General features: G+C 44.2%; 1 protein-coding gene across 7 annotated transcripts in view; it reads right to left on the reverse strand.

Moving 5' to 3' along the window:
* Positions 1-4: 4 nt before the first annotated feature.
* TTC12 (tetratricopeptide repeat domain 12) overlaps positions 5-18,102 on the reverse strand; it is a 38,700-nt gene continuing 20,602 nt past the window's right edge. For 6 of the 7 annotated variants that reach the window (XM_081844383.1, XM_081844384.1, XM_081844380.1 and 3 more), the window contains 10 exons: positions 17,158-17,326; positions 12,570-12,662; positions 11,812-11,875; positions 10,764-10,898; positions 8,999-9,103; positions 8,052-8,120; positions 7,159-7,260; positions 5,648-5,747; positions 3,073-3,298; positions 5-176 (listed from right to left, as the gene is read on the reverse strand). In XM_081844383.1, coding sequence (XP_081700509.1) covers positions 101-176; positions 3,073-3,298; positions 5,648-5,747; positions 7,159-7,260; positions 8,052-8,120; positions 8,999-9,103; positions 10,764-10,898; positions 11,812-11,875; positions 12,570-12,662; positions 17,158-17,326 — 1,139 coding nt within the window. In that variant the 3' untranslated portion in view covers positions 5-100. Of the gene's footprint in view, positions 177-3,072; positions 3,299-5,647; positions 5,748-6,380; positions 6,588-7,158; positions 7,261-8,051; positions 8,121-8,998; positions 9,104-10,763; positions 10,899-11,811; positions 11,876-12,569; positions 12,663-17,157; positions 17,327-18,102 lie in introns of those variants that run through there. The other variant, XM_081844386.1, reaches the window with a different exon arrangement.

Here is an 18,102-nt window from a genome sequence, read left to right on the forward strand (position 1 = left end):
CCTGTTCCAATTAATCCTCTTTATTACAAAAACAAGGTGCAGCCCTGACCAGAGCTATGGCAGACTTTGTAAACATGCTCTGGAACATTTACAGAAGCTTTTAAAATCCCTGCATGTGCTTCAAAGAGGTGTTGAGGACCGCCATTCCATTCAGCTCCCGCAGCCGACTAGTGTGCCTAGAAGTTGCAAAGCAAAAGAGAAAGATTAAGTCAAAGGCAATTGCCAGGGCAAAAGATGAAGTTATGTGTCACTCACTTATCAGAGTCGTAGGCAGAAGCTCTCTCTCTTTCTCTGTCTCTATTTTTTTATTAAATTTTCTGTTTTACAGTTTAGAGTATTCATTTTAACAACCTTAAAATATCAATGACTTCCCTTCTTTTCTTTCCATGGTTCATTTTGTGTAACATAAATCCCTGCATATTTTACATAAACTAAACCATTCAGCATTCCATTATTACAACCATCAAAACTTATTTACACTGTTGAATTTATCTCCATGCTGCCAATGTTTTCAAGTGGGTAGAAAGCAACTTGAAAGGGAACCTGCATGCCTTCTTCAATAGATTTCCCAGCATATAAAAAAGCTTATTATTTGTAAATTCCTCCTCCTCCTGACACAACAGAGTTTAGTTGTTGTTGGCATACTGGGGAGCAGGGGAGCTGGATTGGCTGGCACCAGATCTCTCTCACACAACGCCCTAATAACTTAAGAAGAGTCTGCTGGATCAGGCCAAAGAGGACCCATCTAATCCAGCATCCTCTTCTCACAGTAGCCACCCAGATGCCTATGGAAAACATGCAAGCGGGACCCAAGCACAAGAGCAATCTTCCCTCCTGTGGTATCCGGCAATTGCAATTCCCAAGGATTTTGCCTCTGACCATGGAGGCAGAGCACAGAAATTTGGGTAGGAACCATGAATTTGTCTAATCCTCTTTTAAAGTCACCCAAGTAATTAGCCATCACTGCCTCCTGTGGGAAGGAGCAAGTTCCATTCCACTGAGTGAAGAAGTACTTTAATGTGTTCTAAATCAAAGCACTCCACACTCTTGAGAACTATTGCACGAGGGTGTGTTCACATTGCAGCACATTCCCGCTTTCACCACAGATCATTGCTTTCCTCTTGCACAAACTGTATGTATGAGACACATACACACAAACATCCCATCTGCAACTGGCAAAACCTGTCCTGCTTCAGAAAGGTGTAATTAGGCTCAAGGACTGTATTGCCCATTCAGTCTCTGGCCTGGGGAAAGGGAGAGCCAATATCAGAACAAATTCAAGCTGACCTCACCACACTGAGAATGACCAGGCTTAAAGCACAGGCACTGAAGGAGCTTATGCAGCATATGGAGGCCTTTTGATTATTTTCACAGTTGGTTTTGAGAAATGCTCAAATTCTCTTTGGGCAGGGCAGGTTCTCTTGTCCAAAACACTTCACAGGCAGGGGCAGGCTCCAGGGGCTCCAGCAACTGGGAAAGAAGAAGCCCCTCTGGCTGTGCATGGGTTTCTCTTATAGGGATAGAAGGATAATCCAGCAGATTGGTGAAGATTAATGATGCTAAGACTGTTTTGATGTATGGAAGTGATGTTATATGGAAAACGTCTGGATATGGCTACTGGATAAAAAAATATATAATATCCACGCAGGATTACAAACTGTTTTAACCAGCTTGTGGACACTATCAGAGGTCACAAATAGGTTGAAAATAACAACAAGAGATGTGGAAAAACAATAAGAAAGGACTGGATAGTACTGTGAACATCATATGGTTAGATTTGTGGACATTAAAACAGCAGCAAGAAGCAAGAAGTTGATTGGATCCCCTTCGGAACTTGAAATATGGGTACCCCCAACAAAAATTTAAAATTCGGCTGTGTAATTTGGAATTTATGTAATTTGGTTTGATTTGATGTGACTGTTCGGTTAATAAAAAAACTATTCTTTAAAAAAAAAGGATAATCCAGCAGTTCCCCCCCATTTCCAGTCCCACAAGCCAGTTTGATCACAGCCAAAGAGGCTTGCAGCCCCAATCAAATGAACCTTTATTTAGATGCAAGTCTCACTGGGCTCAAGTAAGTGTGCATAGGACTGCAGCCTTAGACATTCTGCCCAATACTGTTGGCCTGGGAATAAGCCTGGTGTCTTTCAAGTTGGGAATATCAAGTCTGATAAGATCCAGCCACTCAAGCTTCCCAAGACTGCTAAAATGTGTTATGTACACAGAAATCTGTTTTGCAAGCCCATGGATGCTTTTTTTTAACATGTTACAAAGGGCAAGTCTGGATTAACAGCCGAGATGTTGGTGAAACTATTCTGAAGGCAACATCTCCTGCAAATGCTCCCTGCACAGTAAAGCCACATGATGTGCACTCAGAACTCAGCACTTCCTGGCCCACTCCACATGTCAAAAGGGATTCCAGAAGGTAACAAAAGATAATATTATAATGGACACTGTCTGAAAAATGATAAAAACCTGACTGACTGGAAAACCCTGATCTCACTTCTTGGCTGTGATGTGTCAGAACAGTCAAGCAATCATCTCTCTCACACAAAAATCATTTACCGCTTGATGCCTTGACCACTACAGCTGTTTGTATAAAGCCCACCAAAGTGGCTGGATGTGTGCTGATTTACAATATTTGTTCATAATCTGCCAAATAACATCAGTTCCAAGGGTGGCTGCCAATAAATATTAGCACAAACAAATGCAGAACGAGACCAGAAAGCCATAAAAAATGAGCTTCTCAGAGGTCTAGCCTTTATTCCCCCAGCATGCCTTGCATCTGTCTCCAGAGCCAGGGATTGTGGGAGGCAATGAGGGAGGGAAGGAGAGACTTACCTGTCAGGGGCTTGGCAGCTATTTCTGGGGCAAGGGAAAACTAATATTCACCTTTTGTGATTGCATGCATAATAACGCTTAGCATCTTTCTGTATTTCCTTTCTGTATTGGAAGCTGCCTTGAGAACTTCACTTAGTAGTTCAGCAGGACATAAATATGCCAAATAAACAAATAAATAAAACCAACAGAACAAGGACAATCCTCTGTGAGCCCACATCTGTGGATACTTGCCTGGCATCAGCTGTGCAGAGCTTTCCTAAAGCAATGGCTGCGTTCTCTTGCGCAGACGTCCTCTGAGCATCCCTGCCAGCGACTTTCAATAAAATCCGCACAATATCCACATCGAGCAAATTAGTGGCTGCTCCGGGCACCTCAAAGCATCTCCCAAGGCAGAAAGCAGCATTTCCTGCCAACACCTCATTCTCTGAGCGCAGAAACTTCAGCAGTATCTTACATTCTGCAAAGGGGGTGGGTGTGTGGAGCCAAAGTGAAACTGTGTCAAACATCAGCAAAAGAGCAAGGGATGTAACCAAAGACTCTGTCCCCTCAATGCCAAACACCCTCATGGTTCTTTGGAAAAGAAGAACTAGCAGCAACACGGCTGCCCTGTGGACAGGGAGTAGGGAGAAAATGCAGATTAAACTCATGTCAAATCTTTTAATAAATTGAAAAGAGCCAACCTGATCCACCCACATCCCAGGGAAGCCATTTTGCAAGCTGACCTACAGGGCCTGGACAGAAAGCAATTTAGTGTCAGGGTACCAGAGAGGTGGGCTGAAAAGGTTTTGAAGCAGCAAAGGGCGGTTCTCTACCGAGAGGGGTCTGGTGTGACTTTCCACAAGCTAGGAGGGTAGGAGAGCTTTCTTCAAGGTGCCTGCTTATGGGTGGATCCAAGGATTTCAAACTTCTTTGAGAGACAACTTCATCCATATTCCACAGTTCCCACTGTAACAGAGACACTGCTTTCCTCTTTCAAGAAACACTATGCACGTGGAAGCTGGCTTGCAGGAGTTACATGCTAATGATCTGAAAGTCAACCTGTTCCAAGGCAGGGTCGCAATATTACCTTGCAATTAGATGGAGATTATTACGCAGACTTCTAATGACTGTCTGAGCAGTCACTTTCCCAGAGCAGGCTTCCAAGGGAGGCAACAACTTGATTTGGGGGTGGGGAAGAGAACTGAAATGAGCTCTAAGATCAAAAGCTTGAAGTTGTTGCTCAGGAATAATGTCAGAACCATGCTTTCAGAAGTGGCCCTAAGAAAGGGTGTCCTGCACTAAGATGTTGTTGTTGTTGTTTAGTCGTTTAGTCGTGTCCAGCTCTTCGTGACCCCCTGGACCAGAGCACGCGAGGCACTCCTGTCTTCCACTGCCTCCCGCAGTTTGATCAAACTCATGCTGGTAGCTTCGAGAACACTGTCCAACCATTTCGTCCTCTGTCATCCCCTTCTCCTTGTGCCCTCCATCTTTCCCAACATCAGGGTCTTTTCCAGGGAGTCTTCTCTTCTCATGAGGTGGCCAAAGTATTGGAGCCTCAGCTTCAGGATCTGTCCTTCCAGTGAGCACTCAAGGCTGATTTCCTTAAGAATGGATAGGTTTGATCTTCTTGCAGTCCATGGGACTCTCAAGAATCTCCTCCAGCACCAGAATTCAAAAGCATCAATTCTTCAGCGAGCAGCCTTCTTTATGGTCCAGCTCTCACTTCCATACATCACTAATGGGAAAACCATAGCTTTTACTACATGGACCTTTGTTGGCCAAGGTGATGTCTCTGTCTCTGCATCAAACTGTCACACTTCTATTGTTAAAAAATCTCCAAAAATCTCCAAAATCTCAGCTTCTCATTAGAGGCCCAAATGCATTACAGGCCCTGGGCAGGCTAGAACTGGGGAGGTAGGAGAGCTCCTCACCTTGACCCTATTGGGGTCAATAAAATCCTTCTAAGGGCAGAACTAGTTACTTTATTTGCTATGTGTCCCCTTAGCAAAATGTTTGGAGCAACTCACATTTGCCAAAGTGATGAAAAGGGAGCACCTGAAGAAGAGAACGGAGGAGGTTGCATAATCCTTCCAAAGTCATGCGTTTTCCAAAGCAATCTCCCCTCTTCTGAGCCATTTCTCTCCCCACCCTTCTTCCCCCAGCTCAATTGCTTCCAGCTTTTTTTGGGGGGGGGGAGGGGAACTATGTCAAAAATGATCTGGGGGGAGAGGAGATTTTTTAAGGGAGAATCTGCTGGTGGGGAACAGTTAATCTCTACTCTACAAAAATGCCCCCCAGCTGGTCTCCACATTCGGATTACGAGTGAAACTCACAAGGAAGCTTGTGTATCTGAAGAAGTGTGCATGCACACGAAAGCTCATACCAAGAACTGACTTAGTTGGTCTTTAAGGTGCTACTGGAAGGAATTTGTTTTGTTTTGACTAAGGAAGCTTGTGTTTGCCTTGTAATATAGATTTCCCCTCCTCCCCCCAAAACCAACAACTCTGCTTACAGTATAGAGTCCCTCTTTTCTGCTCCTTAAACTGTTCCCTTTAAACGAGTGCAAGATACTGTTTCCTCTTCCGAGATGGCGGTTTACCGTTCTGCACACAAACCTATTTTCTCCATAGAAAACAGGCACAACAGGCTGCACTTTAAGAATGACTGAAGGCCATATTAAGCAGTGGTGAAGGCTACCCTGATTGTAAAATGTATTTGGATTCTGCAGGGCGTAAGATAGGATTAATAGTCCTGCTTCATCCTGTAGACAGCAGAGATCCCTGTCTGTGGTCCTTGCCCCAGATCAACTCTTTGCAGCCAGACTTACTTTTATCCAGCTTCACAATCTCTTCCTGTGCCTCTTGGCTACTTTTGGCACAAACAGCCAGGATTTTCATTGCATAGCCATGTGTGATCAGCCCATCTGCCTAGATTGGGGTAAAAAAAGAGGCATCCATTAAATGTCTAGTTATGCACTCTGGGGCTCGGAAATATACGACAAGGCCCTCAGTTCCAGAAAGTTTATGGGTGCTTTATGACAAGGCAGCAAATCATGGGGTATTTAGGCATTCTGAGAGTAATATTTTTCTTCCATCTTTACATATATGAGCTCCTAATTATGCCCAGACAATGCCTCATAATCAGATTCAAGCTCTAACACTACAACAGTCTGTGACCTCTAACAGGAATATGGGCACTCCCAAAGAATATGCAGTTCTAATGATGCCTCTTATGGTTCATTTCCATACATGAATTGCTGATAAGGGAATAAATCCATCCAAGGGATGGCTTCACTGCACATTAAATAGAATGTATAAAAGGTCTCTTCTTTCAGCTTTCATAGGTACCCGGACCATTTTCTCTGGGCCGAAACATTATTTAGAGGTGAAGAGCTAAGGCCATGGAGTCATCCAACACTCTGTAAATTATTTTCCTTCCTTTGTGCTCCTGCTAAATTTTGCTTTTCATTATCTTATACTTATTCATTATATGCTATTCATTATATTATGCATGCAGTAGCCTGCATGGGTGAAGATGGAATGGTGGCAAAAGTGGGCACTGACCTCATTGCTGCCATGCTAAGATGCCAAAGGAATGCCTAGAATTCTTCAAATGGTTGCAGACTGGATATGCTGGGAGTGAGGCACAGCAATGCTATGAATCTCATACAGTTTCCAAGCATCTGCTGTGACTCCATCCAGACATAATAGTTACATTAAGAGGTAAGGTATCTCAACCTCCTCACTAAACTACAACTTCTACAACTTCTGGTATTCCTGGGGTATAGCTAATGGGGCCTCCCACTGCTGCTGCGCCACTGCCATGCAATTTCTGTTCTCATCCTGAAGCAAAGTTCTTAACCGAAGGTACTATTTCTGGGTTAGCGGAGTCTGTAACCTGAAGCGTCTGTAACCTGAAGTGTCTGTAACCCAAGGTACCACTGTATAAGGCAGGGGAAGGGCTACAGTCCCTTTGCAAGCAGGTCCCAGGCAGAGCCGTAACTTGGGGGGGGGCTAGCCAGGTTTTGTGCCCTGGGTGAAGCCTCCAGAGGCGTGCCATTGAGGCTCCCAGCCTCAATGTATTGTGTCCACCAATACACATAGGGGAGTGTCATCACCCCTGGTTTAAATCCCAGCATCTCTAGGTAGGCATGGGAGAGAGCTCTGGCTGAAATCCTAGGCAGCCACTGTCAGTCAGTGTAGATATCATATGACTCTGTATAAAGGCAGCTTCCTATGCTCCTATATCCCAGGTTCAACTATACCTTCACTGTACAGGGCATTGTCATGAAAACATTGACTTCCTAGATGTTATAGAAACCTGAAACTGGCGAATTACCTTGAGAAATCTGATCATTTTCCTCACCACGCCATCTTTTATTGCCTCTTCCTGTGCCTCTGGACTTATTGGCAGGATGTGACTTAAAAGCCCAACTGCTCGCTTAAGGAGAAGAAATTTGGAGGTGGCGGTAAGAGAGAGAAGTTGATTTGTCTTCTTTCAAAAAAACAAGCTATCATATTTGTTCATGTCATGGTCCTTTGCTAGAGCTTACTGGACCTTTTACTTTTATATATTGCTGGATAGATACCGTCAAGACAGAAAATAAAACAGCAAGCCAATACTAAACATTTATTATCGGGAAAGGAAGCTCATCATGCCTGACAAACTGTGGCTCTTCGTTTTGGTATTAATCTGAGACAAAGCATAGCTCAGGCTACAGAAGGACAACTCCTATGTTTATTTGTGCTTCAGTTCCCAAGCTAAAATCCTTAGTTAAAGCCAGAGTGGAATGGCAAAGGCATCACGGTCGGGAGCAAAGAGAAGTGACTCCCAAGAAGGAGGAGGATTCACCAGTTACATACTGCTACTTCATTTCTGAGCCATAATCCTCTGCAGGCAGCCTGTGGGCATTCCAAGCTAGCCCCTGCTTCTTTCCTTCCCACTGCCTTTGCCCCCAAACCTTTTTCTGCTTCTGGCAACATCCCAGTCCCAAACGGCATGCTTCCTCAAGAGACGATAAGAATAGACATAAGAGCATTATGCAGGCAATTTATAGCCCTCTCTTTGTTAAAACCAAAGCCAGTACAACATTATATAATACATAATAATATACATATATATAATTAAACCTCAATAAGAAAACAAATTTACATCACAGCACTGTGAGAGCAACAAAACACATTCATTTAATATTAATTCTACCACTTTCCTTCAACTCAAGTACCACTTACTGTCACAATTCTTCCCTCTTTACAGTCAAAGAGGGACATGCATTTCCCAGAAATCTCTATGGCAAGATCCTGAAAAGAACCAATAAGGTGAGAATGTCAGCTGAGAACAGAAGCTTAATTACTGCTCCTAATTACTGGATTAGCAGAAAGGCCCCTCTGAGGTATGACATATAACAGTGCTCTTAAGTCACAGGGCAGTAAATTTATACGTGGACTGGACAGTTTTTGATTCAGATCCCTTCTCAGTGACAAAGCTTGTCACTACGGACTGCATCCAACATTCTCCGTCAGCTAAGTGCAAAGACTTGTGTACTAGCAGACCAGTGAGTTTTAATGTAACACAACAGAAGAATGCAACAGCTGCACCGGAGGAAATTCATTGAACAGCATAATATGCCACCTATTGTGTAACCAAATTACCAGCAACCTGCTCATATATTCTCTTGGCAACAGCGTTCCACTGGCCCAAAACACTGAACAGTGAAACAAGCAAACAGCTCAGTGACTTTTAACTCTGTACTATACTACTTTAGATACAACCCTATGTCTCATCCCAACTTATGCTGCCCTCTCCTTTTTTCTCAAGTGTCATGTACATGGATGATGCAGTTGTATAATTTTAAATAACAATTACAGTGGACTCATGTGCAATTGCAAGAGCCAAAAGCCTGATTTTGGCAAGTTATAGAGGTGCAGCCTCTCCAGAATTTAGATGAAGTTCCTGGGTGTATCCGTGACAAAAAAAAAAAAGAGGTCACTGGCTGGTGCACCTGTCCTTATGAATTGGGGGTGGGTGGGTATAGGGGCACATTCTGGGAAAGTAAAAGACTACACACAGCTTAACAGCTACAGTAGTAGAGGTGGGAAGGCTCACAAAAGGTATTCAATTCCACTTTGGGAAACCAACAAATCAACTAAAGGATAGGTGAGAGAGCCCAACACTTTACCTGAAGGAGCAAATTGGGTTCCAAAGAGAGGTTCATCATCAGGCCAAGCAGTGCATAGAGACACTCTGGGTATCTAGTGGCCTTGCCTTTGTTCCAGCACTCATCCTTCACAGGGAGAAGACAAAATAAGCACACTAGGATTTCACAAAAACTGTTGAGGCATGTGGAAATCTCAGTGTCTGGGGCTCATGGCTTCCTCATATTTCCTGCTCCAGGGACTATGCACTCCGCTTTTGCTCACTCATTGAATCTGACCACTCCTTGGGGTAGGCAAAGCACATGTTTTTACTTAAGAGGTCCTGGGTTCAGTTCCTGGCATCTCCAGATGAAAGGATGAAAAGGAGAGCCCTTGCCAATTACTACACAAGCATTAATGGACTATTTGCATCAATGGTCTGGACTCAGTATGAGGCAACTTCAGGTAGTTAGTTACATGAGACCATAACACCGTCGTAGATCCAGATAAGACAGTATGATGCTATTAAAACAGTGACAGGTTGTTAAAGGAGGTCATCTTTCCATTGCAACAGGAAAGGATGATTTCTGGTTGGGCTTCCTTTCTAAGTTGACTCTCTCCCCACCCCATTCCAAAGGTGAGATTCCAAACTTCTACTTGTGAGGAATGAAGTTTATTTTCTGAAATGGTTAATGCTTTGGGAGAGTATGGCTAAAGCAAAAGTGACTTAAGTTAATGCTCTATAGCAGGGGTCAGCAAACTAAGGCCCGGGGGCCAGATGCGGCCCCCCTGGCTCGTAAATCTGGCCTGCGGACCCTGCCACCCACTCGGTCAATCCCCCGCGTGCTGCGGACGCCTTGCCATGTGGGGACCCAAGTTCCGTGATGCTGGCACGGCTTCTGGGCAGGCAGTGACGCTGGCGCAGCTTCGGATTGGCTGCAGGAAGTTTCTGCAGCCAATCCAAAGCCTCGTCATCCGTGCACTGAAGTAAACCCAGCACGGCCATGGACGGAGAGGCCAGCAGGCTGGCAGTGGGACTGGGCTGTGCCATGGGCATCATGATGGGTGCATCGCGGGGCTTCAGGCAGAGCTTGGCGCACCTGCTGGCCCCACGCCTGACACCCGGCTTGGCACTGCTGCTGGTGGCACGCTCGGCGGCTGCGTTGGAGCAGCTGGTGGATGAGCTGCGCACCCCCTGCCTGGTGCTCCGCATGCGCGGCCTGCCTGCTGACCTGGCCTCGGATGATGGGCCGCAGCGCATGGTGTACACTGCCTGGGAGCTCCATGGGGACGGGCGAATGGAGTGGCTGCTACTCATCAACAATGCCAGTGAGCGGGTGCCGCCTAGACGTGCTCCTGAGTGTGTGCAGAGTGCATTCCTCCTCCAGGTCCGGAGGCAGCTGCGGGACCGGCTTGCAGGGTATTTATATTGTTCAAAATATAGACCGGCCCCCCCACAAGGTCTGAGGGACAGTGGACTAGCCCCCTGATGAAAATGTTTGCTCTATAGGGTCATTTCAAAAAGCCACATTTAAAAAAATGACTCTGAAGCTTTGTAACTGTGATTGCATCAACATTTGGGTTTGATTATTATTGGGTGGGATATGTCTTAGCAGCTCAATTATGCATTCAGTATTAACTTTTGTGTTTTATTTAAGAAGCAAAAATTAAATATTGAAAATAGGGCAGCACAATAGGAGAAGCAAAGGTAGGAATAGGAGAAGGAAGCAACCCCAGCCCATACAAGATGGGAGGGGGCAAACGCAGCCAATGCAATGGACAGCATGCTGCCAGGTCACACCTACTCACCAGAAAGCTCAAACAGGCCTGCCAGCAATCTGGGCTTTCAGTCATCTGCATTCGGATGACCACGTCTGAGCACATGTCTCCCAGGATGGCAATGCAATGGGCGAGGCCCAGTTCGTTCAGTGTCTCAGCAGAACTCTTTTGAAACGAGTGAAAACAGGTTAGCACAATGTGAATTTTGTTGTATATCCACCCATAATACTCCACAACCAGACTAGAAATTTTAGAAGATTCCCTCTCTACTGAAAAATAATCCTTCATTCCTTCATTACAGTATTCGGAAATGAACATTCCTGAGGAAATGCCAAATCTCTGTGGGGGCAGCCCTGAGATCAGCAGAAAACAATCCAACAATGTAATTTTCTTTTTAATGGAAACGGCTTCATCAAGCTGTTATGAGGACCTCATGCCATGTCCTTGTCACTCAACTCCAGAAGCAATGGAGGGATTTCCAGGGCTGCTGCTTAAAACAGCTGAATCCCAGTGTGCAACACTAGCCATGAACAAACTCTTTCCCCACTGCTGAGGACAAAAATGGATGAAACACTGATGAGGGACAGAAGCACCTTGGGAACCTAAAGTTCGATCTGAATTGTCTTACCATGATTTAGTATTTGTAAAAGTACTTAAAAACAGATTCTGGATCCCTTTTCACAGATCCAGAGAGTCAGACTCCATGGTGATTCCTGTCTCAATGCACCAGAGTTAGGCACAAGGGTATGGCAAAAGAAAAGCAACTGCCTAGCTTACTCAAGACCCAAACTCATCATGCCCACCTGCCACCTTCACAATCTCTCTGACAAATCTGGGAATTCAAAAAGGGCTTCAGGAAACATCCAAGCTACCCATTTGTTTTTTCTTTTTCCTTATTCAGCCTCCAATTATTTTCAACTTTTCACCCTGCCTATCATCTTCCAGATCTATGTTAAGCATTTCAGTTTTAGCTGTAAATAATCCCTGCAGAAATTTGAAATGAAACAAAGCTGCAGCATACAAAATGGACAAAAACAATGCTTTGCAGCAAAATTCAGGAAGAGAGAGGTTTTCTTACCAGTAATTCTATGAATAGTGGTAAAGTCTCTGTGGAGAGTTTGATACGGCACTGAATTTTGAACCTGGTAACAAAGTGAGACTGATCTTTAGACCTTAAGAACACAAGAGCCTGCTGGATCAGGCCAATGACTCATCCTGTTCTTACAGTGGCCAACCAGATGCCTGGGCTCTTGTTCTTCCACAGGTGACTGGAGGGACATATTAAGCCTGCCAAGCCTTTCCAAACAGATGCCCAAACCTCTGACTCAGTGTCATAATTCACTAAGACAAGATATGGTGATGAACACTAACTCAGATGAGCTTGAAAGAGAAACAGACAAACTCATGGAGAACAAGGCCTTCAATGGATGCTAGTCATGATGGCTCTATGGAATTTCCATTGTCAGAGACAGCATACCAGTGCCAAACCCAGGTGGGCTCGTGTATTCCAACATTCTGCTTCTCCCAACAACCAGCCAGATACCTCCAGGAAGGCCACAAGCAGGGCTTGAAGTCCAAGGCCTTCCCTCATTGTTGCTCCCCAGCAATTGGCAGGCAGCAATACATTTCCTCTGAACAAGCAAACCTCCATAAAACTATTCCAATCAAGATGACTCTTTAGAGATTTGCATCTTAGTGGTTGCCCCCTAGGTCTTCTCAGACATAGGGTGCAAGCCCTGCCCTGTTAAAGCAGTCTACAGTTTAGTCATGAATGTCAGGATTCAGTAAACTACCAAAGCTAGTTCTGGATGAGGAAGGAATCTAAGGGCAGCTTACTTCTCCTCTGGGACTAAGCTGGTCAGCAATTTCAAGGCACATCTAGCTCTGCTGTCAAAAACCTTGATGAAAGACATAAAGATGTGTAGCCACCTGAAAAACAAAGCCAAACATGTCTTGGGTCAGTGAGATAGCAGAGGTAAGCAAGCAGGGTAGAATCCCGATTGGGCTGCTTAAACCTTGGATTTGCATTCCAAGTCACCTTGAATTTTTATTTGTACTATGCACCTAACAAGAGAGGGAGAGGGAGAGGGGGGGAGAGAGAGACAGACAGACAGAGAGGTGAGGAGGGAAGGAGGGAGAATAGGACTAAGTTTAGTGAGTTCTTATCACTGAAAGGAAACAAACCCAAGCTATACTCAAAGCAATCACTCTCCCAATGAAAACTATCAATCCAAGTTTCTCTGATGCACCTTCTTTCATGCTAAGAAAATCACATGAAATAGCTAGAGTGAGTGGGTGAGACGAGGAATTCATTGGCGTAGACAGGCAAATTATGTCATCTGGAACAGTAAGCGGTCAGTGAAGTGTTGGGTCTTTTCTACAGAAGTGGACAAAGGAGTCTGACTCACCAAAATATAGCTGCATTATGAATAGAAATTCTTTTTTTTTTTTTTTTTTAATGTATTTGCCTCAGTGTTGGAACTTCATGTTATAAAGTGTTGGTACAAGGAGGACTTCCGGGTTGGCGCCATCGCCGAATGGCGGACTCCCTCCGAGCTCCGGAGGGAGCCTGCTCGGCAGGGGCTGGGTCCTACCACGCCGGCGACGCGGGGACCCCTAAAAACCATGGGCGCTGAAACCCATGGACATGGTGACTCGGCTGGCACCTTTTGAGCCCCCCCCGACCCGCGAAGGAGCCTTTTTAAAGGCTGCGGAACGGGTGACGGGGGGGGTGCTTTGAGTCCTCCGCTTCCCCTGCCGAGCGAAGCCGCATGCCATTCGACGGAGAGCGCTGACTTCTTCTATTGGAAATTTGGACTTAAAAGCATAACCCGTGAGTAATTGGAACTTGGATTAAAAAAGGCGAGAAATTTTTAAAGAATTCGGAACGAGCGGGGGAGGCGTAAAAAGGAAGTCAGCCCCCCCCCCCCGTTGTAGAGGAGCTAAAGTAAAGGACTTAACATCTAAGATTGAGCGCAACCCTATTTTGATAAAGTTATGAAATTTCGCGATGGAAAACTATAAGATTGAGCTGGAGGAGAAAAGTGGAATTTAATCAAAAAGCAAACACACACACACACACACACACCCCGGAACCTGGGAGCGTTTTAGTTAGAGCGCCGGGAGAAGACAAGGAGAGGTTTTGACAGCTGTCAAAGAGCTGTCAAAGCAGAAGAACAAAAATTGAGAATTTTGTTACGAGGACTTTGCCGGTTATATTTGTTACAAATTGGATACAAAATGTTTAAAACAAGGAATAATAAGTTACTTTGACTGGTGGACGTGATCTGGAAGGGAACTGAGTTACTACAATCCACCTAGAGGAGCCGAGGGATATTACAAGTTGTTGGCATCGAATTTGACAGAACTTTTTATCTCCTGGGAAACTGCAGAAATGGAACACTATTTTGGCTACAGAGGTTTACACACTAAAGTAGACAATAGACTTATCTATTGAAGAATGGAAGGGACTTGGCATCATGTTTCGTTCCTGAATAACAGAGCCTCTGCAGTGGAATTTAGAAGCTTTTGGAATTAGAACATTTGTGCAGGAAAACAGGAAAAGAAAGAGGAGAGAGATTAACAAGAACAACAAGAATAATAAGAATTGGACAAAGTTGGAAGTGGGAACATTTGGGACATCCAGATTTGAAAGGTTTAAGAAATAAAATTGGAGTTTTTACTCCCAAGTATATAAAAATCTGGATGGAAAAAATGGGCCTTTTTGAGATAGACTCCTTCCAAGATTGGACATTTAAAATTAAAGAAGACTGGTAAAGGACTATGGTTTAAATAAATGTGGGAGCTCCAGGAAGACATCAGATGTTGATCAATATGGGGAACGCAACCAGGAAAAGGGGGAGGGAAATTTGGAATCCAAAGGGTGTAAAATCATATTTTATTTTATTATATTTTAATCTATTATGTATATTAAAGGGGGGAACCCGCGGAAGGGAATAGGTCGATCTTAGGAGATGGGAAAATATTTTTAAATTGGGTTAATGATAATAAGGTTAAAATTTGGGATAATAAATTGCTGAATTTATTTGTAAGAATTGGAATATAAGAGGGGGAGGGGAGGGGAAGTCCTGGAAAGATGTTACGGAAAATAAGATCTTAAATTTGGATGTTTTTTTTTTTATATTGTTATAATTGGAAACTTTTAATAAATATTATTAAAAAAAAAATAAAGTGTTGGTACAAGTGTTAGAAATGTCTTTTGTTCCTCTGTGATTTCAAAACGATGTATTTAAACTTATGTCATTCTTCAATTGGGGGGGGGTCCAAGTTAAAAACAGCAAATCGAAGCAGATTATCCCTTTTGCACACATTTTTAATGCTGCACAGTGGCACTATAATCCTAGAAGTTATTGATTCCAATTTCCAAATTGACTAGCACAAGCTTGAAACTAAAAAAAAAATTGATGCAAGGTCCAAATGAAGCACAAGAAGACGGCAAGTGGATCTTTTTCTCCAAGATCATCAATAACTAAAATCTGTCCTGATTGCAGTTGGAAACACATGCTTATATAAGCAATTGTAGTGATATGCCTGGTATCTTAACTGCAAAAATGTGCTTCAATATGAGATTTACCACATTTTGCAAAAGTAAGAATTTTATGTCCCTTGCACTTGACTATCTGAATAGCATCAGTTAGGTTAAAAAAAGGCGTTTTCCTTCACTCCTAGCATTTCATGCACTGGCTTAACAATCAGGTTGTTAGCACAAAATGTCATCTCTGTCCTGTGTATTATAGCCCTAACGAGAGCAATGCTCTCAGACACACTGGATAGACCTTTAAATCTCTTGAAGAAGCAGCAAGAGAGAAAGCAGCTGCAGCTCATTCACTCCCTGGTCCTGACATCTGCCATAGCTGCAATGTAGCACACCCAGAGAATATAGCAGATATGGTAGAGCTGGGAGAGAATAGATAGGAATTCATTCTGCTGCTGTCTTGGTGGCTCCATCACCCTCAATGCCAGGAGAATAGCTTTGAGTCCCGAACGGCTGCAAATTCATCTATACCTCACCTTCTGCTAAACCTTTGCAAACTGCTGCTCCATCTGCCATGTAGGGCTATGGCAAAACAAGACACGCTTAAACCACACTTTCCAAGCAAGCAAGAGCGCAGCCTTTTACCATGATACCAGGTGGGACTTCTTCAACACACTGAGCTGCCTTTTAATTCCTGGCTAGGCTTACAAACAATGCAAAACAGTGAAGTATTTTGCTTTTAATTACACCACTGAGATGTCATTTACACCAGAGACTGTGTTTCTTTTTTCTCGGTGGGAATTTTTCTTTATTACCAGCAAACTTATTACTGTGGGTGGGAGGACCCAGGGAGATCAATGTGCATTTCCCCAAAGAAATTAAGGAGCAGCCATTTTGCTTCAGCTTGTCTATAAGTGCTTTGCCACTTCTGAACTCTGGTGCCCAGCACGAAGGAGACGAAGAAGAAGAGTTTGGATTTGATATCCCGCTTTATCACTACCCGAAGGAGTCTCAAAGCGGCTAACATTCTCCTTTCCCTTCCTCCCCCACAACAAACACTCTGTGAGGTGAGTGGGGCTGAGAGACTTCAGAGAAGTGTGACTAGCCCAAGGTCACCCAGCAGCTGCATGTAGAGGAGCGGAGACGCGAACCCGGTTCACCAGATTACGAGTCTACCACTCTTAACCACTACACCACACTGGCTCTCTGGAAGGAGCTATTGCTGAAGGAGGAGGGAGCAGAATCTCCCTACCCCCATTCCTTTTCCTGCTTTCCACCCAAAGGGACAGCCTTGGTGTGTAGGATTGGATGAGCACAGGGGTGGGGAGCCTCATGCCCAGGGGCCAAATTCAGCCCTCTGGGCCTCTCTGTTTGGCCCTTGGAACTCTTACAGAATATGTCCCCCTCTTCAAGTGCTTAACTGTGACTAGGTCTCTTGCTTGCCTGGATGGAGAGACAGGTGAGAGAGATACAAGCAGGCAGACAGACAATTCTGGTGCTTGTGTGGCTGGAATGTACCCTTCTGTCACACCTATTAATCTGAAAATTGTTCCCCACCCCTCAGTAAGTGGCTGCTTGACAAAACACTGAAAGTGAAGTGCAAGCCCCAAGGCCAAATGCAAGATTCTTCAGAAACTGGAAAAAAGGATGTCAAGTCAGACTCAATGAAGACAAGCCCAATTCCCAATCCAAAAGCAAAAGATGCTGAAGGAATGCTCCTCAAACTTTAAAAACCAAGGTCCCATTCCAAGCAGTCTGAAAAGCTAACACTGGGACTGAAAATACGTAGGATGCTTGTACTGCTCGTAATCTCAGCTTCAGAGACTGAGCCACAACATGACTGTTTCAGCCCCGACAATTTTTTCTGCTCTTCCTTGTTTCTGCAGAAGGACTGGGACTGCTTAAGCAAGCCAGGTTAAAATACAATACCTAGTTGTGTCCAGGTGTCGGACCAAAAGGATCCTCCCATTCTCTGTTTCTGCATAGAGAGAAAGCAGGGCTAAGCACTCTTCTTGGATTTCAGGCACCTCAGAGAGCAACAGAGAAGGAAGTTGCAGGTTGACATCAGGATGAGTGAGAAGCAGGCGCTGGTTCTCCTCTGGAAAAGAAAACAAGAAAGAAAAACAAGAAAATTTCAGCTTGCTCCACCAGGTGCTCTGAAAGTCTTTTGTCAGCAGTTTTGTCTCTGTTCCAAAATCACTCAGCTATGTGAGCACTGCTCTGTCATCTGCTTGAGGGATATGTCTGTAGGAGTAATGTAAAAGGAAGAGTGTTCTGTCTGCATTCTCCATTACTCCCTTTCCCTCCCTCTCTCCTCCCTCGTGCCATTTCTAAAGGGCAAATTATATATCTCATTCATACATGAGAAGCAATTCACATGTCTCTTTTAGTCCTACCTTTCAAGCATCACTGGAGGACACAAGAAGTGCAGCTTAAGGCTTAATTTGAACAACTTCATGCTCCAGAAACTTGTCTAGCTTATTTCTCTCCACCATCTTTTTGAAAGTCCATTCCCTAAAGAAAGAAACCTCTGGTCCCTCTGGCTGTATCCTACAACCATCTCATTTCTGAAAACATGCCTTCAGAGAAAGCTTGACGCTAGCCGGACTCCTTTGTCTAACACAAATGTGAGACTGAGCCATGTCTAACCATTTCAATCTGGCACTGACACATAACTTAAGTCAAGGATTTTCAGAACCACATGGACACAAAAGACAATAAGATGATGCAAAACCTCTCCCCAGTGGTAATCTTGCTACACCACTGCCATTATTAACTGCAAAGGACTATTAGTTATTAATAGCTAAGAAAGTGCTCCTGAGGTCCAAGCACAAGCAAAGAGGAGGCCAAGGTGGAAGTTCCCAGAAGTAGATT

This window comes from Podarcis erhardii, assembly GCF_964252035.2.
Source record: "Podarcis erhardii genome assembly, chromosome: 16".
NCBI lineage: Eukaryota > Metazoa > Chordata > Lepidosauria > Squamata > Lacertidae > Podarcis > Podarcis erhardii.